The sequence below is a fragment of the Magallana gigas genome, chromosome 3, assembly GCF_963853765.1.
Source record: "Magallana gigas chromosome 3, xbMagGiga1.1, whole genome shotgun sequence".
NCBI lineage: Eukaryota > Metazoa > Mollusca > Bivalvia > Ostreida > Ostreidae > Magallana > Magallana gigas.
Genome location: NC_088855.1, coordinates 55,494,680 through 55,521,854, shown reverse-complemented (window position 1 = coordinate 55,521,854; position 27,175 = coordinate 55,494,680). Strand labels below are relative to the sequence as shown.

General features: G+C 36.6%; 3 protein-coding genes across 5 annotated transcripts; all 3 read right to left on the bottom strand.

Annotated features, from left to right (window-relative positions):
• Window positions 1-2,641: 2,641 nt before the first annotated feature.
• LOC136274130 (uncharacterized) lies at window positions 2,642-4,945 on the bottom strand. Of its 2 annotated transcripts, none has more exons than XM_066080482.1 (3): window positions 4,792-4,945; window positions 4,068-4,375; window positions 2,642-3,637 (listed from the first exon to the last, which is right to left on the bottom strand). In XM_066080482.1, the coding sequence occupies exons 1-3, from the start codon at window positions 4,812-4,814 to the stop codon at window positions 2,955-2,957; spliced, it is 1,014 nt and encodes a 337-aa protein (XP_065936554.1). In that variant the 5' UTR covers window positions 4,815-4,945; the 3' UTR covers window positions 2,642-2,954. The 2 variants fall into 2 exon arrangements, with proteins under 2 accessions (XP_065936554.1, XP_065936555.1); XM_066080483.1 differs by having other exon boundaries at window positions 4,098-4,375.
• A 5,339-nt stretch (window positions 4,946-10,284) lies between these two features.
• LOC105339929 (uncharacterized) lies at window positions 10,285-24,788 on the bottom strand. Of its 2 annotated transcripts, none has more exons than XM_066080481.1 (3): window positions 24,728-24,788; window positions 12,315-12,625; window positions 10,285-11,869 (listed from the first exon to the last, which is right to left on the bottom strand). In XM_066080481.1, exons 1-3 carry the CDS (start codon window positions 24,748-24,750, stop codon window positions 11,190-11,192), a joined length of 1,014 nt encoding a protein of 337 aa, XP_065936553.1. In that variant the 5' UTR covers window positions 24,751-24,788; the 3' UTR covers window positions 10,285-11,189. The 2 variants fall into 2 exon arrangements, with proteins under 2 accessions (XP_065936553.1, XP_034338235.2); XM_034482344.2 differs by lacking the exon at window positions 24,728-24,788 and adding an exon at window positions 13,478-13,630 and having other exon boundaries at window positions 10,289-11,869.
• On the bottom strand, window positions 21,369-23,634 carry LOC105340295 (uncharacterized). The gene is made up of 3 exons (XM_066077666.1): window positions 23,631-23,634; window positions 22,985-23,208; window positions 21,369-22,297 (listed from the first exon to the last, which is right to left on the bottom strand). The coding sequence occupies exons 1-3, from the start codon at window positions 23,632-23,634 to the stop codon at window positions 21,581-21,583; spliced, it is 945 nt and encodes a 314-aa protein (XP_065933738.1). The 3' UTR covers window positions 21,369-21,580.
• Window positions 24,789-27,175: the final 2,387 nt, after the last annotated feature.

The following is a 27,175-nucleotide window of genomic DNA, read 5'->3' as shown; positions in this document are numbered from 1 at the left end:
AGTTTTAGTATCTTGATTTATTTCAAGTTTGTTTGAAATATTGCACGCATGAAAACAAATACCAATACATGTTGAAAATTAAACTCAAAATCATTTCGAACTTTAAACTCGTATGTTTTGAGATTGTCATATAACCTATATATGGCTTTATGTTTAAATATCTACATTTTCAACTGTCTTTGTCTGTGATAACATTACGAATCAATTTTGAAGCATATAACCCAATAATTTCATAAAAGAGGAGCGACACAAAATGGGCTTGTCTTATAGCAGAACCGAAAAACGGTATTGGCTGCATCGCATGGTCGTACTACTTACTTGTAACATGTGCTACATGAAAAATAGTGGTTTTTAAATGTTGTTTTAAAGTGTAGAAAATGGAAATAATATAAATATAAGTAATGAGGAATCATTCTTCGAATATTATGAGGTGATAATTTCCGTCGGAGCATGAGTCAAATCTATCATTTTTTTATACAAGAAGGACATGGCTACTTTGAAAATTCTCCCAAATGTATAATGTATAAGCACTTATGTAATAATTTTGAAGTACAAGAATATTTAACAAAACCAATACCAACTGTATATGTTCAATTTATAAGTAAATACCGTTTATCCTCTCATCAACTCGAGATTGAGCGTGGCAGATTTTATAATATCCATAGAAATGAGAGAGTTTGTAAACTATGTTCACTATCACTGATTGAAGATGAGTTTCATTTTATTTTAATCTGTCCATTTTATAAGGAAATAAGAAAGTTGTATGTAAAAAAAATATTATTATGAAAAGCCTTCTGTTTTTAAACTTCAATTACTTTCAACAAAGAATATCAAAGAGTTGTGCAATTTGGGAAAATACCTATGTAAATGCTCAAAATTACGATGAAATTATAATTAGTTTTTGTTTTGATAATATACTCTTCATTATCCTGTTTACTTCTGTCATGTATATTTTGCAGACTGCTATGTGCACACGCAGTCTAATACAAGATTGTGATGGTCTTTCTTTTTTGTTTTTGTTTTTAAAAATGTTTTCATATGTTTGTTCACTTATGTATATATGTTAAACCTATGAATCATATGGTTCTTGGTAATAAACAATACAATACAATCATAAAGCCCTTCAGGCTTTATTGGATTTGACCCCGCCCCGACCAAAAGTATCACCTCATTATACTCAAAGAATGATCCCTTATTCCTTAATGATTCTTACCTCGGTTCCTCGGTACTGGTTTTTTTCATTGGGACTTATATAATCTTCTAAGTTCAAGTTCTTTATTTCCGTAAGACAGTTTACATACCAGTATCAGTAACATACTAATTAACATAATAACGACATACATGTATATTATATGGGTTCTTTTAAAGTATTTAATGAGCGTGGAGCTCAGCCAATTCCAAAAAAAAATCAAAGTATTGGGTGCCGAGCCCATTTACAAGAAGCCCATTTCCATGGAAAATAATACAACATTTTCCTTTTCTAGGTTGACTCTTGAGACCGTTTGATACACTAAGCAAAAAAATCACTAAATGACGTCATTCTCAAGTTTTATGTTACCTTGGTTTACAGTACCTTCATATAGGCAAGGTCTTCTATGTAATGTACTGTATCATCACGGCATGTTTCGTACTTTCATTCACTGTACATGGATAATTTAAAGAAAAATTAGATAATATTGGTTGTTTTAGCCCTCTCTCTCTCTCTCTCTCTCTCTCTCTCTCTCTCTCTCTCTCTCTCTCTCTCTGGATACTAGGCTCTTTTATCACATATTCCCCAGTAACAGGCCATTACTGTAGGATAAGACTCGTCTAAAAACTTTGTACTCTTATGTTGAAGATGACTATCTCTTTAGTGGTGTGTATCCAATAACCATTCATTGGGTTAACACTTGAAATGTACTTATCTCCAAGGTTTGTCCACTTAGCTTCTTGCCTATCGCAACACCGTTAAAAGATTTATAATTGATGTGTGCCTCTTTTACTGGTCTCGTGCTATCCTTTTTTATGCATAAAAAATTAATAAAATTTCTAGTACTTGACAAAATATATTCTCGGAGGTCCATGGGTCCACCCTATGAATGTCTTCCACTTTAGTCACCTAATGAAAATTGAGACACTAAATTATTTATAACATACCTAAAGTACATCTTATTTCCTCATAAAACTTTAAATTGTATTCGTTATTTTTTTATTTGATAAATACAAATAATTATAAGAAGACATTTTCTAGGGATGGGAATTGACCAAGCCTCCTCCTATATGGTCTCATACACTAGTAACACTACCTGCACGTACATTAATGTGTGAATTATAAGTACATTTGCATTAATTATTTCATGATCAATTCATTATAAGTGCTATCTAGCTTCTTCTTTTTTGGAATGGTGGGGGTTGGCTTTATCACGTTTAACCACAGATTTATATCCTGCTTCAAATTCTAATTCTCAATCGGACATTTGTTTACAACCTTATAGACGAAAGGAGCTCTACGGCCCATAAACGTAGAGTTACAGTAGTCAAATAAGTTCCAAGTGAATAGTAAACTAGTAAATAAGTCAGTAGTAAACAAATGAGCGTAAGCATTACATCTCCAAAGTTCTAAAACTTAGTGAAAGAATTTAAAATGAGAGAGAATCTGGTATGATTTAGTCTATATTATTCTTAAATGAACGATATTATGATAGAATCACAAAGACGATAAATACAAATACATAATAAATGTAAAACCAAGAACATGCAGCAGTCTAAATCTTCACGTACATGTACATTATTTATATGTATATAAATTGAATTCTTTGAAATTGATAAAATGTTTGTCGTTTTAATGAATTTGAAGATATTTGCGAAATATCTTGACTATTGGTACATGTGTGTTCAACATAGAACAATGTATTTGGTATCATATTTGCTCTGAACTAGGAGGAATAACTCGCAGTGGATCTTGGACAACCGCCCTACTTATACTGTATTTCGGACCACCTTGGCCGCCAGTCGGGTCCATTTGGACGTTCATCAGTGAAGTCGTAAGCCTCCATCCCCGCCAGTAGCCGTACCAGCCTCGTTCTGGCTATCGAGGGCTGCTCCTCTACCATCTCGATCCGCTTGTGTTTTGTCTGTTCATTCTCGTCTGTACCAGGGAAGAGCTTGACCCCTTGAGATGGCCAGTGAACAGAACACAGCATCTCATCGTAAGCCTTCTTCTTGACCTTAAAATCCTTCTTCGAAGCCCAGACTGCTGGGGTCATGCAGACGTAAATAACAAAGCGCCATCTGTCGGCATGAGGCCGACTTTCTACGGGGGCTAGGGTATCGTGGACCAATCTGGAATCCCATAGCACCAGTCCACCTTTGGGGACGGGGACTTTCTTTTTCGCGCACCCTTTATTCCGGTAGAATTCTAAGTGGTGATTTTTTAAAATGTAAAAATCTTTGCCTGCCATTGTTTCATTGACATCTGAGAAAGCGTCCATCAAGTCCTGGTGGTATTTTTGGGAGCCCTCGAGCACTCTGAAGCAGTAGTCTGATGGGGTCGTTTCCTCCAAATAGACTGCCCCCTGGTACGCATGCAGTTCCTTTCGCCAGCTCCCTTGGTCAAGGTGAAACCAACAGTCCTCAGGTTTGGAGAAGTTGCTTCGACCTAAAAATTGACAAATGAGTAAATGCTGAAAAACCCGCCATATTAAACAATTAACATACCTAGCTATATCTTGGCTCTCAATCTATTAAATATCTATTGAATTCGTTAAACAATAGTCAAAAAGAGGACTAAGATTTTCATTCATCACGACTCTACCCAAAAGTGCTGCTAATGAAAATCCACTCAAACAAAACTCGGTACCTTCAGAATTTATTCTCTGACAGAATTTAAATGAATTGAAAGTTTTTTTTCCAGAAAGTTTTCAGTGCTTTTTATTATAATTTTTATCATGATTATAATTTTTCACATAGTGTGTAACTGTGATTTTTGAAGATTAATAAAATATTTGTTTTTTTACGTCTATGTTTCTATGATCCCTTGCTATTATAAACTAAAATACCACAAGAATATGTTAGTAGCAAACTCTTGCCTTGCTCCGGGGGCTCCGATATAGACATACCGTCTACACTAGTTAAAAGTTTCTCCGTGCCCCATATGGATTCGAACACAGGTTTGGCGTGAAGTCTGAGCCGCCAGGCGGCGTTAGAGTGGGACGTCCTGTACTGATGCAGGATGGACCTGCTACGTACGGGGGCATCCTCTCCAAACCTGCCCAGCCAGGCCCGGAATTCCTGGGTGTATTCGTCACATTCTGCGAGTGGAATCACCCCGGGGACCACAGAATAACCCTGGGTCTCTAGCTCATTCTTTATCCTTTCTTCCTGAATGTGTAGTTTTCTACAGAATATAAATTGCTTTCGTAAGGAGTCGTCTAAAAGTCACCTTCCAGAAATATAATGCGTTTAAATCATTGAAACTATTAAAATATACTGTATACAAAAGGAGAAATGGTTGTCAAGAAATCGCCCGTCATATTCAACTTGTAATTCTAAGTACGATTTTTTTCCTTTTCTTTAGTACATGTATTAACTAAATCCACATACATGTACCTGTTTTAGTTTTTAAATATTATCTAATTTCAATATTTCTTTATGATTCTTTTCCATGCAGAAGCTGTTAAAATTCTTACTAAATATGACTGTAAGAAGCTATCATTTTCTTTAAAAAATTAAATCTAATGCGTCTTAATAAATTCCCTGTAATTGTACTTCCCTGGTAATAATATAAAACTATGAAATAAATCTAACACCTACTTTTTATCGGTCTCCATGCTCATGTACACTTAGTTCAATCTCAGTCCCTGAAACAGTGTAATCGGCTCGCGTCGCAGCTTGTTCAAGTGTATCGAATTTATGTATTTGGTGCATCTGTATCCACAAACATATATCCTTGCACCAATCATATTTACGTAATACGGTGTGTGGTAAAACTGCGACAAAAATAAGCTTGAACAAACAGTAAAGGACAGTACTGTCAAAGATAATCATTATGGTAAATTTGAGATGATGAAAATACAAATTGTAAATTTTCAAGTGAATTCAAAGTACACCTGATTTATAATTTTAAATGTATATTTAACCTTTGAAAGGTTCATGGGCCGGTTGCATTTTTCTATATTTTCTATATTTTCTTGTTCTTAACAGTGTTCTTAATAGTGATTACCAAATTCAGTCTTACTCTGGCCCTTGGAAATAGGGTAATGATTTAACAAATAATTTTTCAATACTTTTTAAATATGGCTTTTTAGGTAGGGGAGGGGAAAGTCAATATTCTTTGAGATCGCAGTTTTGTCTAAAACTTCTCGTGGTGATTTTTAAACCCTCTAATCGCCGTTTTACTGTGTAGATTAATGTAAGTATCAAAATTTAGATCTGATTATTATGGTGGCATATCTCTGCCCCCTGTGTGCAAGTTATTTTTCTCTTAATTATGTTGACATGCAAGATAAATATGTTGACATGCAAGATAGTTATGTCAACATGCAACATAACTATGTTGACATGCAAGAAAACTGCAATCAAAAAAGAGTTATAAAAAATCTCAAATATCGCCAACATGTGACATCCAAGATGCTAGATACGCTACCTATTGATGTAAACATGCAACTTATTTATGTTAACATGCAACTTCTTTATGTCGACATGCAACTTATTTATGTCAACATGCAACTTAGTTATGTTAACATGCAAGATAAATATGTTGACATGCAACATATCTATGTCAACATGCAACTTAGTTATGTTGACATGCAACTTATAAGTTGCATGTCAACATATTTATCTCGCATGTAAACATAAATAAGTTGCATATCGACATAAATAAGTTGCATGTTGACATAAATAAGTTGCATGTCAGCATATTTATCTTGCATGTTAACATAAATAAGTTGCATGTCGACATAGAAAGATAACATCTAGCATCTTGGATGTCACAGACGGGCGATTTTTTGAGATTTTGTATAATTCATATCAGATTGCAATTTCTTGCATGTCAACATAGTTATGTTGCATGTTGACATAACTATCTTGCATGTCAACATATTTATCTTGCATGTCGACATATTTGATAGAAAAATAACTTGCACACAAGGGCAGAGATATGCCACCAGGATTATATATTATATTTTTTTGTAAAAGTGTGTATCCTTCTTGGAACTCATTAACTGTATGGCTCATGAGTTAGGATTTTAACAGACCATTTGAATCCACTCTTTAATATAAAGCAGGTCTTTCCGTTAAAAACAGAATTGCAGAAATAAATTACACAAACTGCTAACGCAGTTTACGTATATCATCTACAATGTCGCCACCTTCATATCCCACACGAATCACAAAAGAAAGCATTAATTTCTTAATCATTGTTTAAATGATAAAATCTCGAAGACAAAAAATACAAATTCTTTGTACATCTATAACCATGCAACAGTCCATATTCACGTTCATGCACATTTATATATTGTTATATGTTTTACGGTGCAATCGTTGTGGCGAACGCAGCATGAATTACACATACTTTGCATAATTGTCAACTTACTGTTAGTTAGAACCATTTTAACAAGGCCTTGGACTTTGGACTTTCAATAGGACGTAACTATCTATTTCTTGAGTCAAAACAAGTGAAAAATGATGCTGGCTTCAGGTGAAATTTTCACCGATTGAGTAGTCTTAGCTCAAAAGCCAGACAAATAGTGTTGATTTCAAAGAGGAATGGCTGAGTGGCCTACAATGAAATAGACAGGCCTATGTCACAGTCACATTGCAGTTTGATACCAACTACCCAAAGTCCAAGCTCTTGTTAAAATGGTTCTAGTTATCAACTAACATCATCGAATTTGAGAGAGAGAGAGAGAGAGAGAGAGAGAGAGAGAGAGATTTTGAAGCATATAACCCAATAATTTCATAAAAGAGGAGGGACACAAAATGGGCGTGTCTTATAGCAGAACCGAAAAAACGGTATTGGGTGCAGCGCGTAGTAATATTACATAACATGCGCTACATGAAAAATAGTTGTTTTAAAATGTTGAAGTGTACAAATTGGAAATAATATAAGTAATAAGGAATCATTCTTTGAATATTATGAGCTCGAGGTGAACATTTCGGTCGGAGCATGAGTCAAATATATCATAAAGCCCTTCGGGCTTTATCGGATTTGACCCCGCTCCAATTGAAATTATCACCTCATAATACTCAAAAAATGATTTCTTAAATGATACTTTCGTCGTTTAGATAAAGGATTTTTTTTATGGAGACTTAAAGTCTTCTAAATTCTAGTTCCTCATTTCTGTAAGACAGTTTACATACCAGTATCAGTAACATACTATAGTCTGTCCCAAGATATTTTTGCCACATATTTTCTTAAATTATTCAATATTTATAAATACCTCTTGGTTCAGACGATGTTCATTCAATAGTATAAAAAAATCCCAAGATTTCCCCTTTGAAACGCCCCCTCTAGCTTGTCGGGTATCAGTACACGGCTAAAAATAAAAAGTCTACGAGGTTTTTCCATTGCCAAGGAGATGAAGACGCCCGGATGATAACGTTGAACAAGTGAAAAGCTGTCAATGTGACAGCAAACCGGGTTTTCTTTTATGTAAACTGTATCCATAATTCATGTCAACCCTTATCCAGTGAAATGGAGTACCCTACATGTGTATGCAACATTTTGCCAAAAAATGACTAAGTTCAAAAGCTAGCATTTTTTTCATAAATTATCAGAAATCAAAATCCTAGCAATATGCACACCTCTGATATATGTACAATTGATCTGCAAAAGAACAACTTCCTATCTTGAGAACTGTAGGAGGAGTTATCCGTACAATGAGGGTACCCTATATGCAACATTTTGCCAAAAAATGACTAAGTTCAAAAGCTGGTATTTTATCGATAAATTATCGGAAATCAAAATCCTAGCAATATGCACACCTCTGATATATGTATAATTGATCTGCAAAAGAACAACTTCCTATCTTGAGAACTGTAGGAGGAGTTATCCGTACAATGAGGGTACCCTATATGCAATATTTTGCCAAAAAATGACTAAGTTCAAAAGCTGGTATTTTTTCGATAAATTATCAGAAATCAAAATCCTAGCAATATGCACACCTCTGATATATGTACAATTGATCTGCAAAAGAACAACTTCCTATCTTGAGAACTGTAGGAGGAGTTATCCGTACAATGAGGGTACCCTATATGCAATAATTTGCCAAAAAATGACTAAGTTCAAAAGCTGGTATTTTTTCGATAAATTATCGGAAATCAAAATCCTAGCAATATGCACACCTCTGATATATGTACAATTGATCTGCAAAAGAACAACTTCCTATCTTGAAAACTGTAGGAGGAGTTATCCGTACAATGAGGGTACCCTTTTGGCAGCCGCCCGCCCGCCCGCCCGCCCGCCATTTTCACCATTTTAATAACCGGATTTTTCCGTTGGAAAACCCGGTTAAAAATTGCGCGAGGTGTCCCGAGTACTTCCGAATGGAGAAAAGATGTCAACATTCCCCATTATAAATCTCCGTAGGAAATCTGTTTTGGTTCCTGTGAATTTTTACGAGGGAAAAATGATAATGTGTGAATGAAGTTATCTTGGGAATTTTCCCTTTCATCGATTTTAATTGCACTTCAGTCACAGGTATGTGTATTTTTATTAAAAATCGTTCAAATATGCAGCATAAATATCTTGGGACAGACTATAACATAATAACGACAAACATGACTGTATATTATAGGGTTTTTTTTAACGTATTTAATGAGCATGGAGCTCAGCCAATTCCAAAAAACTCAAAGTATCGAGTGTTGGGCCGATTTACAAGGAGTCCGTATCCATGGAAAATAATACAATATTTTCCTTTTTTGGGTTGACTCTTGAGACCGTTTGATACATAAAGCAAAAAAAAAAATCACTAAATGACGCCATTCCAAAGTTTTTTGTTAGTGTAAAAAAAAAATCTTATTCGCGGCGACTTTATTTTGCGATCAACTGCCGATTTACTGGTTCGCTATAACTAATGTTCGCGACCAAGCCTTAACCAGACCTGTATTGTTTTAAAAACTATAGACAAAAAATTGGTTCGCGGCGAGAAAATTCTCGACGACATGGCTCTCGCTAGCCATGCAAAAAATTCTCGCACACGAATAATAGTTGGTTTACAGTACCTTCATATAGGCAAGGTCTTCTATGTAATGTACTGTATCATCATGGCATAATTACGTACTTTCATTCACTGTACATGGATAATTTAAAGAAAATTAGCTAATATTGGTTGTGTTAGCCTCTCTCTCTCTCTCTCTCTCTCTCTCTCTCTCTCTCTCTCTCTCTCTCTCTCTCTCTCTCTCTATATATATATATATATTCGGCTCTTTTATCACATATAGTGGTGTGTATCCAATAAACAATCATTGGGTTAACACTTGAAATGTACTTATCTCCAAGGGTTGTCCATATTTTGCCTATCGCAGCACCGTTAAAAGATTTAATATTGATGTGTGCCTCTTTTACTGGTCTTTGTTATTCTTTTTTATGCATAAAAAATTAAATTTCTAGTACTTGACGAAATATATTCTCGGAGCCACCCAAAGAATGTCTGCCACTTTAATCACGTAATGAAAATGAGACACTGAATTATTCATAACATACCTAAAGTACATCTGTTTTCTCTTAAAGCTTTATATTGTATTCATTATTTTTTCTTTGATAAATACAAATAATTATGAGAAGACATTTTCTAGGGATGGGAATTGACCAAGCCTCCTCCTATATGGTCTCTTATACTAGTTACACTAACTGCATGCACATTAATGAGTGAATTATAAGTACATTTGCATTAATTATTTCATGATTAATTTATTATATGTGCTATCTAGCTTCTCTTTTTTTTCATCTTTTTTTCGATGGTGGGGTGGTTATTTTCACGTTTAACCACAGATTTATATCCTACTTTTAATTCTCAATCGGACATTAGTTTACAACCTTAATAGACGAATGGATCTCTTCGGTCCATCAACGTAGACAATGCGTTCGTGCGTAAGCTGTGGCAAGGTATAGGAGTCAAATAAGTCCCAAGTGAATAGTAAACTAGTAAATAAGTCAGTAGTAAACAAATGAGTGTAAACATTACATCTCCAAAGTTGTAAAACCTTGTGAATGAATTTTAAATCAAAGTACTGAAGAACTGACGGGAGTTGATTTTGTCGATGTTTATTTATTTATTTATTTTAAAATCAATGATATGTTATTTTCTATGACAAGAACATGTATTTTCTAATTTGAAATACGCACATTTTATAATATGAATTTTTGGACTTTTTCGACAAGAATGTCGAGAAACCCCCATATGAATAATGTTGAATAGTATTTAAAGATAAAAATAATTCAATCAAACTATGTATCAGTGATAGAAATATTTCCCCAAATATTGTATGGATCCAAGCAATATTGAACTCTAGTCTCTTTCAACCAAACGCTCGGCTGACACCGTAAATCTCCGACAAGGATTTACGGAGACAACCGAGCGTCGAGTTGAACGAGACTATATCAAACTCTGGCGTAGGAATACATACGACTATACAAAATATTTAAATTGTTCGTACCATTTAAACTCTGACTATTTTCAAGGTATTTATAAATAAGTTTCCTTGAAAAACAATGCTTTAGCATACATGACATAGCATTCATCAATTATTTTCAAGAACTAAGTCTTGTCAGCAGCAATGATTTGTCCTGAGGTCCAAACACTGTTTCACTTTCGGTTTGTCTGAGTAACTGCATAGGAGAGTTGATTAAGATCATCTCACAAAAAGGGAGAATCTGGTATGATTCAGTCTATATTACTCTTGAATGAACGGTTTAATGATAGCATCAAGAAGACGATAAATACAAAAAAATATAGCAATGTATAACCAAGAAACCAACAGTCTTCTACACGTCTTAATCTTCACGTACATGTACATTATTTATATGTATATAAATTGAATTTCATAAAATTGATAAAATGTTCGTCGTTTTAATGAATTGTAGATATTTGCGAAATACCTGACTATTGGTACACGTGTGTTTAACATCGTATATATGTATTCTTTGGAGGTATCATATTTGCTCTGAACTAAGAGAAATAACTCGCCGTGGGTCTTGGACGCCCGTCCTACTAATACTGTATTTCGGACCCCTTTGGCCGCCAATCGGGTCCATTTGGACGTCCATCAGTGAAGTCGTAAGCCTCCATCCCCGCCAGAAGCCGTACCAACCTCGTTCTGGCTATCGGGGGCTGCTCTTTAACCATCTCGATCCGCTTGTGTTTTGTCTCTTCATTCTCGTGTGTACTAGGGAAGAGCCTGATCCCTTCAGATGGCCAGTGAGCAGTAGATAGCATCTCCTCGTATGCCTTCCTCTTGACCTCAAAATCTTTCTTCGAAGCCCATATCGCAGGGGTCATGCAAACGTAAATAACAAAGCGCCATCTGTCGGCATGAGGCCGACCTTCTACGGGGGCTAGGGTATCGTGGACCGTTCTGGAGTCCCATAGCACCAGTCCACCTTTGGGGACGGGGACTTTCTTTTTCGCGCACCCTTTATTCTGGTAGAATTCTAAGTGGTGATTTTTTAAAATGTAAAAATCTTTGCCTGCCATTCCTTCATTGGCATCTGAGAAAGTGTCAATCAAGTCCTGGTGGTATTTTTGGGAGCCCTCGAGCACTCTGAAGCAGTAGTCTGATGGGGTCGTTTCCTCCAAATAGACCGCCCCCTGGTACGCATGCAGTCCCTTTCGCCAGCTCCCTTGGTCAAGGTGAAACCAACAGTCCTCAGGCTTGGAGAAGTTGCTTCGACCTAAAAAATAATAAATGAGTTAATGCTGAATTGGTTTACGGAATACATCATTATGTCCTAAAAACTGGCACATTAAACAATTAACAAAGCTAGCTACATCTTGGCTCTCAATATATTAAATATCTATTGAATTCGTTAAAGAATTGTTGAACAGAGGACTTTAAAATTTTTCATCCATCATGACTCTACCCAGAAGTGCTGCTAATGAAAACTGATTCAAACAAAACTTGATACCTTCAGGATTATTTCCCTGACAGAATTTCAAGAAATTAGATGATTTTACAGAAAGTTTTCAGTGCTTTTTAGTATAATTTTTATTATGATTATCATTATTAACATTGTGTTTAGTTGTGATTTTTAAAGATTTATGAAAGATTAGTTTTTTTCGTGTATGTTTCTATGATCCCTTGCTATAATAAACTTAATTTTAGTGGTAAACACTTACCTTGCTCCGGGGGCTCCGATATAGACATACCGTCTACACTAACTAAAAGTTTCTCCGTGCCCCAGAGGGATTCGAACACAGGTTTGGCGTGAAGTCTGAGCCGCCAGGCGGCGTTAGAGTGGGACGTCCTGTACTGATGCGTGATGCCGGACCTCTTACGTACGGGGGAATCCTCTCCAAACCTGTCCAGCCAGGTCCGGAATTCCTGGGTGTACTTGTCACATTCCTCCAGTGGAATCACCCCGGGGACCACGGAAAAACCCTGGGTCTCTAGCTCATTCTTTATTTTCTCTTCCTGAATGTGTAGTTTTCTACAGAATATAAATTGCTTTCGTAAGGAGTCGTCTAAAAGTCACCTTCAAGAAATGCGTTTAAATCATTGAAACTATTAAAATATACTGTATACATATGGAGAAAAGGTTGTCAAGAAATCGCCCGTCATATTCAACTTGTAATTTAGAGTACCGACTTTTTCATTTTTTTAGTATAAACTAATCAACATACATGTTCATATTTTTAAAATCATATCTAATTTTAATATTTTTCTATGATTCTTTTCCCTGCGGAGGCTCTTAAAATTTTTACTAAGTATGACTAAAAAAGCTACCATATTCTTCATAAAACAAATTTGATACGTCTTTATAAATTCTCTGTAATTGTAATGAACACATAATCCAATCTCAGTCCCTGAGACATTGTAAACGGCTCGCGTCGTGGCTTGTTCAAGTGTGCGATTTATGTACATATGGTGCATCTGTATGCACAAACATATCTTTGCATTAATCACACTTAATTAATACGGTGTGTGGTAAAAGTGCGTTTAAATCATTCAAACTATTTTTAAAGCTATATATTGTATACATGAAGAGGAAAGGTTGTCAACATATCGCCCGTCATATTCAACGTGTAATTTTAAGTACGATATTTTCATTCTCCTTCGTATAAACAAATCCACATACATATTCTAGTTTTAAAATGTTATCTTATTTTTATATTTTTCTATGAATCTTTTCCCTGTAGAAGTTGTTAAAATTCTTACTTATATGACTCAAAGAAAGTATCATATTCTTTAAATAAAAATCAATGCGTCTTAATAAATTCCCTGTAATTGTAATTACCCCTGGTAATGGTATATGTAACTATTGAATAAATCTAACACCTACTTTTTATCGGTCTCCATGCTCATGTACACTTAGTCCAATCTCAGTCCCTCGCGTTGTGGTTTGTTGAAGTGTATCGCGATTAATGTACATATCGTGCATATGTATGCACAAACATATCCTTGCACCAATCACACTTACAAAATACGGTGTGGTTAAAGTAAACAGTATAGGACAATACTGTCAATGATAATGGAAAATTTGAGATGATGAACATACAAAATGTAAATTTTCAAGTGAATTCAAAGTACACTTGATTCATTTTGATATATATGTAACCTTTAAAAGGTTCATGGAGTGTTGATAAAACAAATGCATGATTATTCAAAACGTTTTGAATAGGATTTTTTTTGGGAAGGTGAGGGGAACGTAGGTATTTTTTGAGGTCAATGTTTTATCTAAAACTTCTTTTGGTGATTTTTAAACCCTCTAATTGCCATTTTATTGTATAAATTTATAAAAATATCAAAATTGAGATCAGTTTGTATACTAGTAGCTTCTCTCATAAACATTTAATTTTTTGTAAAAGTGTGTATCCTTCTTGGGACTCATTAACTGTATGTCATGAGTTAGGATTTCAACAGACCACGTGAATCCACTCTATAATATCAAGATGACTATTTTGTTGTCTTAATTTTGTCCTGTATGTTAGCAGAACATTCCGCCTAACTGTACAGCCATTCGCTACACTGTTGCACCTTTACTGTGCCCCGTAACTGCACAACCTGGAGATTAAATGTTTTCACAATAGTTTTAACACGTTTCACTGTAAATATTTGCGTTTCTAATACCGTTATCACGATAGTACTGAGAAAAATGTAACAGTAAAAAGAAATGTGTGTAACGTCAGGTGCTTGTTACTGCATCCAATTATTTAATTGTTTACAATAAGTTCAAGGGAGGTATGACTTAATTATTAAATCTTGTCGTCAGTAGGAGTTGGGTGGGTGTTTCCTTGATTTCCATACAGCAGACATATCGTCGACACTAGTTATGAGTTTTTTGTTGTTTTTTTTATTCCGGAAATTTGTTTCTTTGGTTGGTTTGAAAACTACATCTTCTTCCGTCAGCACGAAAAAGAAATACAGAGGCGGGCCTAAAGTGAAGATAATTTAGTCCCTTCTTTCCTTTCCTTTCGTCGATAACGGTAAGTTCATAGGTGAATATATCGGTTAAATATTCCAAGTTATCCCTCTTGTTTTGCAAACTGAAAGTTATGACGTAGAAATCTGACCTTGGGGGTAACCGGAAGTGTGACATCGTCTGCTAGTCTATATATAGCCTGACAGTTCAACAAAGGCAATAAAAAGACGAGAGTTGTCATTGTTGGAAAGAAATGCAATTGTTGAGTTACATAGAGCGGGACACAGATTGCTAAGTAAACAGGGCATCCACTACCAATTGTGTATGTAGTTTTGAGACGTCTGAAAGACCGAGGAAGTGTAGAAAACCAATATTGAGTTGGGAGGCCGTATTTGTTGTCAGAGAGGGATATTCGGAAACTTGGATCTGTCGTAAAAGCAAATAGAAGGCACCCCCTATATGATATATTTATATGCAATATTTCACGACTTTAGACCTCAAACTATGTGTGTCTAAACGAAATAATTCAGAGAAAAATATACGAAGAAAAGTTCCACAAGTGTGTTTTGCGAAAAAGTATCCGAATTCGTGTTGAAAACGCTAAAAAGCGACTTGCATGGTGTAAATTGAACAGACAGAAAACTGTACATGAGCACTCGAGTAGAGTTATATTTAGTGACGAGTGTAAGGTGGAAGTGGGTGTGTTTTAGTTTGGAGACGACCAGGAGAAGAATGGACACCCCCTTGTTTGAATCCCGGTCACGGAGAACGCATAAGTTTAATGATATGGGGGTGTATTACCTACGAAGGTATGGGAACCATAACAATTGAAAATGGTTACATTTATCCTGCAAAATATATAGATATAATTGAAAACATCGTCTGGCCAGTTATTGCTCGTCATTTCCCAAATAATGACTACATATACCAAGATGACAATGCTCCTGTCAATCGAATCCGAATCGTTATAGAAGATATTAATCAAAACCAAATTAATTGTATGGAATGGCCAGCTTAAAGTCCAGATCTTGACAAAATAGAAAACGTGTGGTGAAAACTTAAAATTGAACTGCAAAACAAGCTCACAATATCAAAAGTGTTGACGTGCTAGAGGAGGCAATTTGGAACATCTGGATGGAGATCGACGTGAATTTCATTAGAAATCTTTACAATTCAATCCCAGAGCGCATTCAAACCGTACTTAAGGCAAAAGGAAACATAACAAAGTATTACATAAGTCATTTTTAACTGTTATTTACAGTTTGACGTGGGATAGAAAGTCCCATTCGCTTCACGTCTCGGTACAGCCTCCATCTTGGTATAATCTTCACTTTTGGCACGCGTTTGTAACTCGAACAAACAGGCGTTTTATTGCAGAGAATGTCTTTTTTTACTCTATGAAAAATTATGACATTAAACAACAAAGAATTTGTCGCAATAAGTTGACTCGCATGCCTCTGAATTTCTACCAATAAGCTGTTTAAAGGGGCATAGTCACGATTTTGGTATATATTATATTCATCTAAAGCATAAAAAAGCTCCTAATGCTAAACACATTTATATTATGTCTAGAACTGAAGTTTTCACTTCAGCATCCATAATGAAAACAAAAGCTTTGTTTACATAGCAAAAAATTGTAAGCTTTGTAAATCACTTATAACTCAACAAATGACACTCAAATTTTGGTTGCCTATTAAAAATGCCTTACTAAAGCATTGTAAACATTAAAACAGAAAACTCACTTTTGACCAAAATCGTAATAATGCCCCTTTAATGTATGTGAAGAGAGATACATGTATATATACCCAATTTGTATATAGACATACATATACATATATCAATATAAAGATATGAATTTATTTATATATCATTTATAGCCGTATATTATTACTTATTAGGTTAGTTACTGACTTACTACGGAAATATATTGGGTTGATCAATCTCATAGATGGCGAGGCAAAGCCGTCTATGAGATTGATCAACCCAATATATTTCCGTAGTGAGTCAGTAACTAACCTAATAAGTGTTTTGTTTTCTCGAGGACTATCAAGCGACATATTTATTCACAAATAGCGATGATCTACGTAAAAATGTACAAGATGCCTAATATCTCGTCCAATTTAACTCATTTAAACTCTTCAAAATTTTCAATCTCACCTTTCAAATATTCTTTAAAAATCCTTGCTTCACCCATGTTTACTTACAATGTTTTGTTGCTATTCAATTTTAAATGTTTTCTCCCTTTCCTCTGCAGAGATTTGAGCAAATTTCGACGCTGTCATTTTGTTCTGCTCCACACAAAACAATGTGACGTCAATATTCTAAGGGCAACTACTCTAATTTAAAGAATTTCAAAGGGCAACTACTCCAAATACTTTAAGAACTTACGGCATGCAGTTTATGTATTAAATACTATGAAATGTCGAAATGAGTAAGCGAAGCGTCGACCAATGACGGCCATATTGCCTAATATTATTTCTCACAGAACAAATATAGAGATATATGAGGCAATCACGTGCCATGTTTATACCAATGAAAATGTGACATTTCAGTCCGAAGGAAAACAAATATTTATATAGATCAGAAAGTTTCCTAAAAATCGACCGAGCCGTTTACGAAAAATAACGTGCACAAAATTTATCTGAAAAAAAAATTGTGCGAAAATGTTCCCGAAAAATAACAGAAGGATACGGTAGACCCTTATAATAATAAAAAGAATCCGTAGAATAACAAGAGGATTTTCCGTTGGAAACGATCGAAAGACCCTAATAATGTACATGTATAATTTTATAATATACACAAACCCACGGTGATTCATATAAATATACGAAACGAGGTTAACCTCAATCAATCAACACTGCAAATCAAAGGAAACATATCGCATCAGATTCCTGTTCTAGATAATGTCTAATGACATCCGACCTAAAAATTGTATGTCAAACAAATCACTGAACTGTTTGCCTGCATGGTATAAAAATCGTGTAAAATCGACTCGTACCAAAAGCATGTTTCCGAAGAAGCTATCAGCTTGTTCGATAGAATTCTCCATTGTGCCATTCATATCGATACCTTCTGTTCTGATCTCACCTACTGGTTACATGATGATGCTTCCAAAACCATTCCAGTCTCAAGATACAAACCTTACCGAATGGACGGAATGGACACCGGAAGTAAAGCAGCTGCATGATATGGAACGACAAAAACGCAGGATATGGATAAGTGAAGGTCGACCACGCGGAATGTGTCACAAGTCTTATAAGAAGAAAGAGAGTTCCGCAACGAGCTTCAAACTGCACACAACGACGTTATGACTAAGGTCTTTAAGGATATCGACGAAGCTGCCGAATGCGACGTCCGACTATTCTGGAAACTAATCAAACGACAGCGTCCTCGCAGTTCCCGTGTGTGTCCAGAAATAGAACTTGGTAACATGACTAACGCATTAGCCCAACACTTTCAAAACGTTTACAATTCAAATGACGAATCCTAACGAATCATTCAATTCCGACTTTTACTACAACATTGAAAACTCATATAAATCCATGAAAATTGCTAACATAATAAGCGAAAATCTTATCCAACGAGGTGAAGTCACCATCGACGAAATCTCACTGATAATCCGTGATTTGAAACTCAGAAAAGCTCCAGGAATAGATCTTAACCAAAATGAGCATATAATCCACGCATGATTAGAACTCAAACTGTGCATACTACATCTGTTTAACTCAATAATTAAAATTGGCCAAATTCCTGGTTCTTGGAAAAAAGACATAACCGTCCCTATACACAGAGGGAGTCAACAAACCAAAGAAATCCCCAGACAGTTACAGACCTATAGCCTTACTCCCGTGTTTTCTACAGATTTTCGAGAAACTGTTACTTTCAAGAATTAAAACTTATGTATTATTTACTAGTGATTTCCCAAACCCTCAACAGCAAGGATTTCAGCCAAAGCTAGGTTGCATCACGGTTTTCTTTAACTTACAAGAAACTTTTTGTCACAACTTAGAACTTGGTAGTCCCGTGTATGTCGCTTTCATAGATACACAGATAGCATTCACCACAGTCTGGAGGCATGGCCTAATGTACAATTTACATCGCCTTGGTGTTTCAGGACGTCTATGGACTCTTATTGACGACTGTCATACCAACGCCTCGTGCTCTGTGGTATTAAACCAAACAAGATCATCTTGGTTTCTTGTTTCGCAAGGAATTCGTCAAGGTGGAATCCTTTCAACACTTCTGTACCTAGTTTTCATTAACGGCCTGCTTCAAGAAATTCAAATATTGGTATTTAGAGTATTACTAGTTCTAACCATACCATTGCGGACGATATCTCCTGCATGGCTTTATCTCCTGCAGCCATCCAAAATATTCTCACCACAGCATTCAAACAGTCTTTGATTAAGAGATTCAAGTTTAATGCAGGCAAGTCAAGTGTTTTCCGGTTTACCCCCTCACCACCACATACTGGTTCGCATGTTACATGGTTTCTAGGTACAGACCCTCTCTACCTGTCAAATACATATAATCACCCAAGTATTCACCTTCACTCAAAACTTGTCCATACTGATAAAATCGCTAACGCCTGTAGGAAAGGGCGAGAAGCTTATTTTGCCTTAAAAATAATACGTTAACATTTCAACTCAGATACATATCCCGGCTCTACACCAGAGTTGTTCTCCCTTCCATCGTGTACGGCTGTGAACTATGGTACGACTTACGCAAAAAAGATTAGCAAGATCTAAACATTCTTCAGCATTTTATCTGCAAACATGCAATAGGCTTCCCAAAGAGTGCCAGATCTGACATATGCGAATCACTCCATAGGCCTCTCCCAATAACATCTGAAATCGACAAAAGGAAACTTCAATTCTTCGCCCGCCTAGCCAGCCTGGACACCCAAACTCTTACTAAGAAGATTTTTTTTCACCGACTCTTTTCTTACATCAAATCACATGAGAGAAAACAATTTGGATACATTCACGACGTTATCAACATTTTGGCTAGATACAATCTCACTTAACATCTCTTGATTTACCTGCAAGTTGGTTACTTACCCCCTAAGGATCTCTGGAATAAAACTGTCAAGGCAGCTGTAACCAACCTCAACATCGACTCCAGGCGTCAGTGCATGCTCTCTGACCCCGATTTTGTCTTATTTCACACCATAAACGCAGGAAGACCCCCGTTTGCTATTTGGAAATTTACATCCAACATACACGAGATAGAACTCCGTAAACTCGTTGTCAAGCTATGAAGTCTTCCAACCTTACCTCCGGAAATATGTATTGTGCGTGGCAGTTGCTTTACCAATATGTTTCAGCACATTTCGACCGTTTGCTTAGGAACGTTGCTATTCGAGACGCTTGGTGGAACACTGTGATTGATGACTTTGACATTTCACTTAGCGCCGAACTTTGCGGTCTTTGTCCACAAGACCTCTATCTATTCCTACTAGGATCAAAACTTCTCTCTGTTACCGTATCTTATCACAACGAGCACAGCCTGCACATCCTTTAATTTCCGTTTTCTAAGGGATGCGGCTGCATGGTGTTACAGACACTTAAAGTTTACTCAATAAACTTACCATAATAGTAAATCCGGAGAAATATGTTCTCCCCAGCAATTGCAATGGACGTATTTAATTATATTCCTTTTCTACTATAATTTCTATTAACTTTGTCACTCATGCGCTGTTTTTATTTGTGTTAAATGTTATACTTCATGCAATCTCCTATGGGAGACAATAAAGATAGAATGAACGAATCTGTAGATCAAGAGTTCGAATAACATGTCAAAAACTTTAAAGGAGGTTTTTCTTTTGTCAAATATTGTTTTCAAAACCGGTTAAAGTATTTTGATTATAATTCTTTTTTATCCACATTTTAACCGCCTTAATTCTCAATCGGACATTACAACCTTAGACGGAAAATTTTACGCTCCAGGAGCGTAGACAATGCGTTATAAATATGTAAGCCCTTGGTAAGTGTTACATGTATACTAGTCAAATCAGTCCCAAATAAATATTGAACTAGTAAATGAATCAGTAGTTAACAAACGAGTGTAAAAATTACAACTCCATAGTTGTGAAACCTATTGAATTAATAAATAAAGGAGAGAATATGATATGATTCAATCTATATCATAATAGTACTAGTACTTTTATAGATAATTGGTGTTGAGTTAACATTAGCCGAGTATGATTTCCTCTATTTCTTACGGAAACATATAGTTAATGCATAGCTCTAAATAAACAGCCAGACTGAAATCTACACCATGTACACGTCCCGTAAGGTTTATCGATTGGTCGAAACCTATGTAGTGACTGAAACTGTCAAACAACTGACAGGACTGAAATCTGCGCGCCCCTTTAACGATTGGTCGAAACCTACAGCGACCTAAGAAAAATTACGCACTGCACGAAATAATCATGATGATGTCAGACTAAAATTTCCCATAGGAGACTATTTGGCTGTTTCTTTTAGCTAACATACTGATGTACATTACAGTAATTTTGTGAATTTTAGGTACATTTTTAAATCAATTTATAAATTTGTTAAAAGAAAGATATAAATATAAACAATAAAATGCTTTCTTTGATGATTCATGCGGGATATGATTGTAGCGATCATTGCAGAAGAAAATTACACAACCTGCTACCGCGGGTTATGTATATAATCTGCAATGTCGATACCCTCATATTCTACATAAATCAGCAAAGAAAGCATTTTTTTGTTTAAAGATAACATCAGGAAGACAATAAATACAAATTCTTTTGCACATGTATAACCGAGAAACGTGCAATAGTCGCAATCTTCACGTTAATTACATTTATATGTTGTATAATAAATGACTTCAGTTCATAGACTTTTCGTACTTTAAATGGATTTGTAGATATTTGCTAAATAATAGGTTCTTAAAACGGAGTGTTCAACAAATAAGTTTTTTAAGATATCAAGTTTGCCCTGAGCTAAGAGAAATAACTCGCCGTGGATCTTGGACGACCGCCTTCCTATTACTCTATCTCGGGGTCCATCTTGGCTCCCAGTAGGGTCCATTTGGACGTCCATCAGTGAAGTCGTAAGCCTCCAACCCCGCCAGTAGCTGTACCAGCCTCGTTCTGGCTATCGAGGGCTGCTCCTCTACCATCTCGATCCGCTTGTGTTTTGTCGGTTCATCCTCGTGTGTACCCGGGAAGAGCTTGACCCCTTGAGATGGCCAGTGAGCAGAACACAGCATCTCCTCGTAAGCCATCTTCTTGACCTTAAAATCTATCTTCGAAGCCCAGATCGCAGGGGTCATGCAAACGTAAGTAACAAAGCGCCATCTGTCGGCATGAGGCCGACCTTCTACGGGGGCTAGGGTATCGTGGACCAATCTGGAATCCCATAGCACCAGTCCACCCTTGGGGACGGGGACTTTCTTTTTCGCGCACCCTTTATTCTGGTAGAATTTTAAGTGGTGATTTTTTAAAATGTAAAAATCTTTGCCTGCCATTGCTTCATTGACATCTGAGAAAGTGTACATCAAGTCCTGGTGGTATTTTTGGGAGCCCTCGAGCACTCTAAAGCAGTAGTCTGATGGGGTCGTTTCCTCCAAATAGACCGCCCCCTGGTACGCATGCAGTCCCTTTCGCCAGCTCCCTTGGTCAAGGTGAAACCAACAATTCTCAGGTTTGGAGAAGTTGCTTCGACCTAAAAATTGACAAATAAGTAGAGGGTGAATTGATTTACGGGACTTTGGATAGTTGTGTCAAACTGCATTGTGACGTAGGCATGTCTATTTCATTGCTAGCATTACAGCTATGGCTCTTTCAAATCAACAAGATTGGTCTAGCCTTTGAGCTAAGACTACGCTATCGGTGTGTACTAGTATTTCGCTTGAAACCAGCGTCATTTTAACTTGTTGTGACGCAAGAAATGGATGGTTACATCGTACTGAAAGTCCAAGGCCGTGTTAAAGTGGTTCTATTCTGCCCCGAAAACCCGGTATATTAAACCATTAACAAACCTAGCTACATCTTAGCTCTCAATCTATTAAATATCTATTGAATTCGTTAAACAATAGTCCAAAAGTGGACTTAGTTTTCATTCATCACGACTTTACCCAGAAGTGCTGCTGATGAAAACCCATTCAAACAAAACTCGATACCTTCAGGATTAATTCTCTTACAGAATTTCAAGAAATTAGATGGTTTTACAGAATGATTTCAGTGGGGTTTTTTTATTATAATTTTAATCATGATTATCATTATTAACATTGTGTGTAATTATTATTTTTGAAGATTAATAAAACATTACCAGTAGTTGTTTTACGTGTATGTTTCTATGATCCCTTGCTATTGTAAACCGGAAAACCACAAGAATATGTTTGTAGCAAACTCTTGCCTTGTTCCGGGGGCTCCGATATAGACATACCGTCTACACTAGCTAAAAGTTTCTCCGTGCCCCAGATGGATTCGAACACAGGTTTGGCGTGAAGTCTGAGCCGCCAGGCGGCGTTAGAGTGGGACGTCCTGTACTGATGCGTGATGCCGGACCTCTTACGTACGGGGGAATCCTCCCCAAACCTGTCCAGCCAGGTCCGGAATTCCTGAGTGTACTTGTCACATTCCTCCAGTGGAATCACCCGGGGACCACGGAATAACCCTGGGTCTCAAGCTCATTCTTTATCTTCTCTTCTTGAATGTGTAGTTTTCTACAGAATATAAATAGAACCATTTTAACAAGAGCTTGGACTTTGGGTAGTTGAATCAAACGACAATGTGACGTAGGCTTGTTTATTTCATTGGAGGCCACTCAGCTATGGCTCTTTAAAATTAACAGGATTTGTCTGGCTTTTGAGGAAAGACTACGCAATCGGTGTATATTTCGCTTGAAACCAGCGTCATTTTAACTTGTTTTGACGCAAGAAATAGATCGTTACATCCTACTGAAAGTCCAAGGTCTTGTTAAAATGGTTCTAGTTTTAGGAGGGAGTTGTCTAAGTCACCTGCCAGAAATCCGTTAAAATCATTGAAACTATTAAAATATACTGTATACATAAAGAGGAAAGGTTGTCAACATATCACCCATCATATTCAACTTGTAATTTTAAGTACGATATTTTCATTTTCTTTTTTATAAACAAAATCCACATACATGTATGTATGTTTTAGTTTTTTAAAAATGTTATCTAATTTCAATATATTTCTATGCAGGGGCGTAGCTTCCATTGTGGCAATGAGGCAACTGCCTCACTAGAATTTTTTTGATCATCAACGGGATTTTCCCTCCCACATAGTAGAATTTCTCTCTTTTGTAAATTTAAGAAATAAACAAATCCAATAAATAAAAATTTTGATATTATACTTCCATTTCAATGTGATCGGGATCAAAATTTATCAGATGGGACTCTTGATCCAATAAAATCTTAGAGTTGTTTATGTGGGAAAATATGGATCAGAAGAAAAAAAACCAAACAAAGCTTACATCGTTTATAAAGAAAAAGGAAGAACGACAGTCTAGAATCGGCATCAGGTACTTTAATTACAGAAGAAACACATATAAATCACTCAATTATAATACTCAAATTCAAAATAATTTTTCGCAGCTAAGGCCCAACACTTTGTTGATTTGCTCCCTTGCGAGAGATCTCCACAATGAGACGCTTGAAACATTGGGGACCGTCTGGTTGGCCTTGCCTTACTTTTTGTTCAAAGGCACCAAATGGTCTCAGTTGACAATATTCTCACAAAATTTGCAAACTCCAAAAAATGCCCAATCGGGCCATTGAAATTTTAAAGTTAAACAACGATTAAAATAAAAATGTTCATTCATCTAAAATACGTTAAAAGTTTTATTTTATTAAATACTGTTGTTTACACATTTTTGAATTATAAAGAATTCAAAAATTGAGTATACGACAATCGTGTTCTCAATTTTTGAATTTCTTATAAATCAAAAATTTGTATACGACAATACTGTGAATAGATGCTGATCTGAAATGAAAAATAACAAAACTTCGTTCCGGACAATGTTTTTTTTTCACATTCTTAAACTCCCAAATTTATTTTTCGTAGGGGGGCTTCGCACCCCTGAACTTATCACAAGGGCTAAGCCCTGGACCCCCTGCCGCAATAAATTTAATGGGCTATGTAACTGGAATACCGGTAAATCTAACACCTACTTTTTATTGGTCTCCATACTCATGAATACAGTCCAATTTGAGTCCCTGAGAGATTGTCAACGGCTCACGTCGCGGGTTGTTCAAATGTATCGAATTTATGTATTTGGTGCATCTGTATGCACAAACATACTTGTATATCCTTGCACCAATCAGATTTACATAATACGGTGTGTGGTAAAAGTGCGACAAGAACAAGCTTGAACAAACAGAACAGGACAATACTGTTAAAAATAATGGTAAATCTGAGATGATGAAAATACAAAATGTAAATTTTCAAGTGAATTCAAAGTACACTTGATTCATATTTCGAAATGTATGTAACCTTTGAAAGGTTTATGGGCCACAGTGCTCACCTAATGGCATTTTTATAAATCTTCTTCTAATTTCCTTATTCTTGATTGTGATTACCAAATTCAGTCTCACTCTGGTCCTTGGAAATATGGTGTTAATATAACAAATGATTATTCAAACTTTTTAAATAGGGCTTTTGGGGGTAAGGAGAGATGAACGTAAATGTTCTTTGCGATCTCTATTTTATCTTATACATCTTGTGGTGATTTTTAAACCCTCTATTTGTCATTTCATTATATGATTTAAAATTTAGATTACATTGTTTGAACCCCTGTCACACCGGAGCTGCGTCCTCACGGCGATCCCGCTGCGTTCTTAAATAATGTAAAACGCCAGGGTAAACGCAGTAGAGTCTCCTGCAGCGCCGTAACAACGTAACTACATCTCCGTCCGTCGCGGTGGGATCGCCTTGAACATTGAAGAACGCCATGCGACGGCGCGCACTTTGAATGTGCACAAAGTACGCGCCGTGGCTCGGCGTTCCGATAAACACGCCGTAGAAGCGTAGTCAGGTTGCCGTGCCAGCGCCGTAAGATCTCCAACAGCGCCACGAGAGCTCCGTCGGCGCGCTCAAGGAACGCAACTAATCGCAGTGTAGACGCAGTGATAAGTCAATTACGCTTGCACGGAGACCTCACGGAGTCCTTTTGGATCTCACTGCGTCTCTACCGCGCTCTCACAGCACTTCCATAGCGTTTGAACAAGTTGTTTTCCATTTGGAAGCGTTCACACAGCGACCCCAAAGAGCTGATGCTGCGTTCATCGCGCTCTCGTGACGTTTCTTCTGCGTTTATACCGCGCTCCCTTGGCGTTTCTACTGCGTTGTCATCAATAGCTGCAGAACTGTAGCTCTCCGGAGAAAAAAATATTGACAGACCGGAGAGCTACAGGGCCACCCATTGAAAAAAATGTATATTTATTGCGCAGAAAAACGTGCGCTAGTTTTGGACTGATTTACCTTATTTATACGCAAATTCTGTGAAAACAATTTGTACCATTAAATTCTTCATGCAATTTAATACTGATATCGCCTCTTTATTTGCCTCAGACTTTCTCCGAAACACGCTACCGACCTCGGAAAATCAAGTACGTTGAATTTTCATCGAGATCGAGAGTCGCCATTTTTACATGTAAACAAAGTGCACCACATGAATACGGGACTGGTGATGGTGTTTAATGCTGTGTGAACGCAGCCAAATGGAAAACGCCGCGAGGACGCAGCTCCGGTGTGACAGGGGTTTAAAGAACGTCTTGTGCACGCAGTCAGCGCGCAGAGCACGCCGTGAAAGCGCGGTAAAATCTCCTAGCACGTCATGAGCGCGCGGCGGAGACTCGGCGAGAGTGCAGTTAATCGCTAAGTAGAACTCCTTGGAAACGCAGTTACACGCCGTGAGAGCTCCGTAAGAACGCCTCGGTCGCCGTCAGGACGCCGTGACAACTCCACTTGTAAAATTTTCAAATAAAACGGTACATTTTTTCTTGATTTTACTTGCGATCCTACGGCGATTCCATAAATTTTACAACGCCGTGAACAGGTGAACACGCAATGGGGACGCAGCTTGGTGTGACAGGGCCTTTACTATAATAGCCTTTCACATAAACATTAAATTTTTTGTAAAAGTGTGTATCCTTCTTGGGACTCATTAACTGTATGGCTCATGAGTAAGGATTTCAACAGACCATGTGAATCCACTCTATAATATCAAGATGTTTAGATGTTAGCTTAGTTATGTCTTAATTTTGTCTTGTATGTTAGCAGAAGATTCCGCCCAACTGTACAGTCATTGGCTACACTGTTGCACCTTTACTGTGCCCCTAACCGCACAACCTGAAGATTAATGTTTTCAGAGTAGTTTTAATACGTTTCTCTATAGATATTTGCGTTTCTAATAGCGTCACCACGATAGTACTGGGATAATTTAACAGTAAAAAAGAAATACTTTTATAACACAAGACTACTTGTCAGGTGGTATGAAAATGGTAGATGTTAGAAGTTTTATTACATCACTTAAATGTACATGGATTAAAAGGTTAACTTGTTCACATAAACCATGGATGGATATTTTCTATGCTCTCAATGGAGATGATATTTTACAG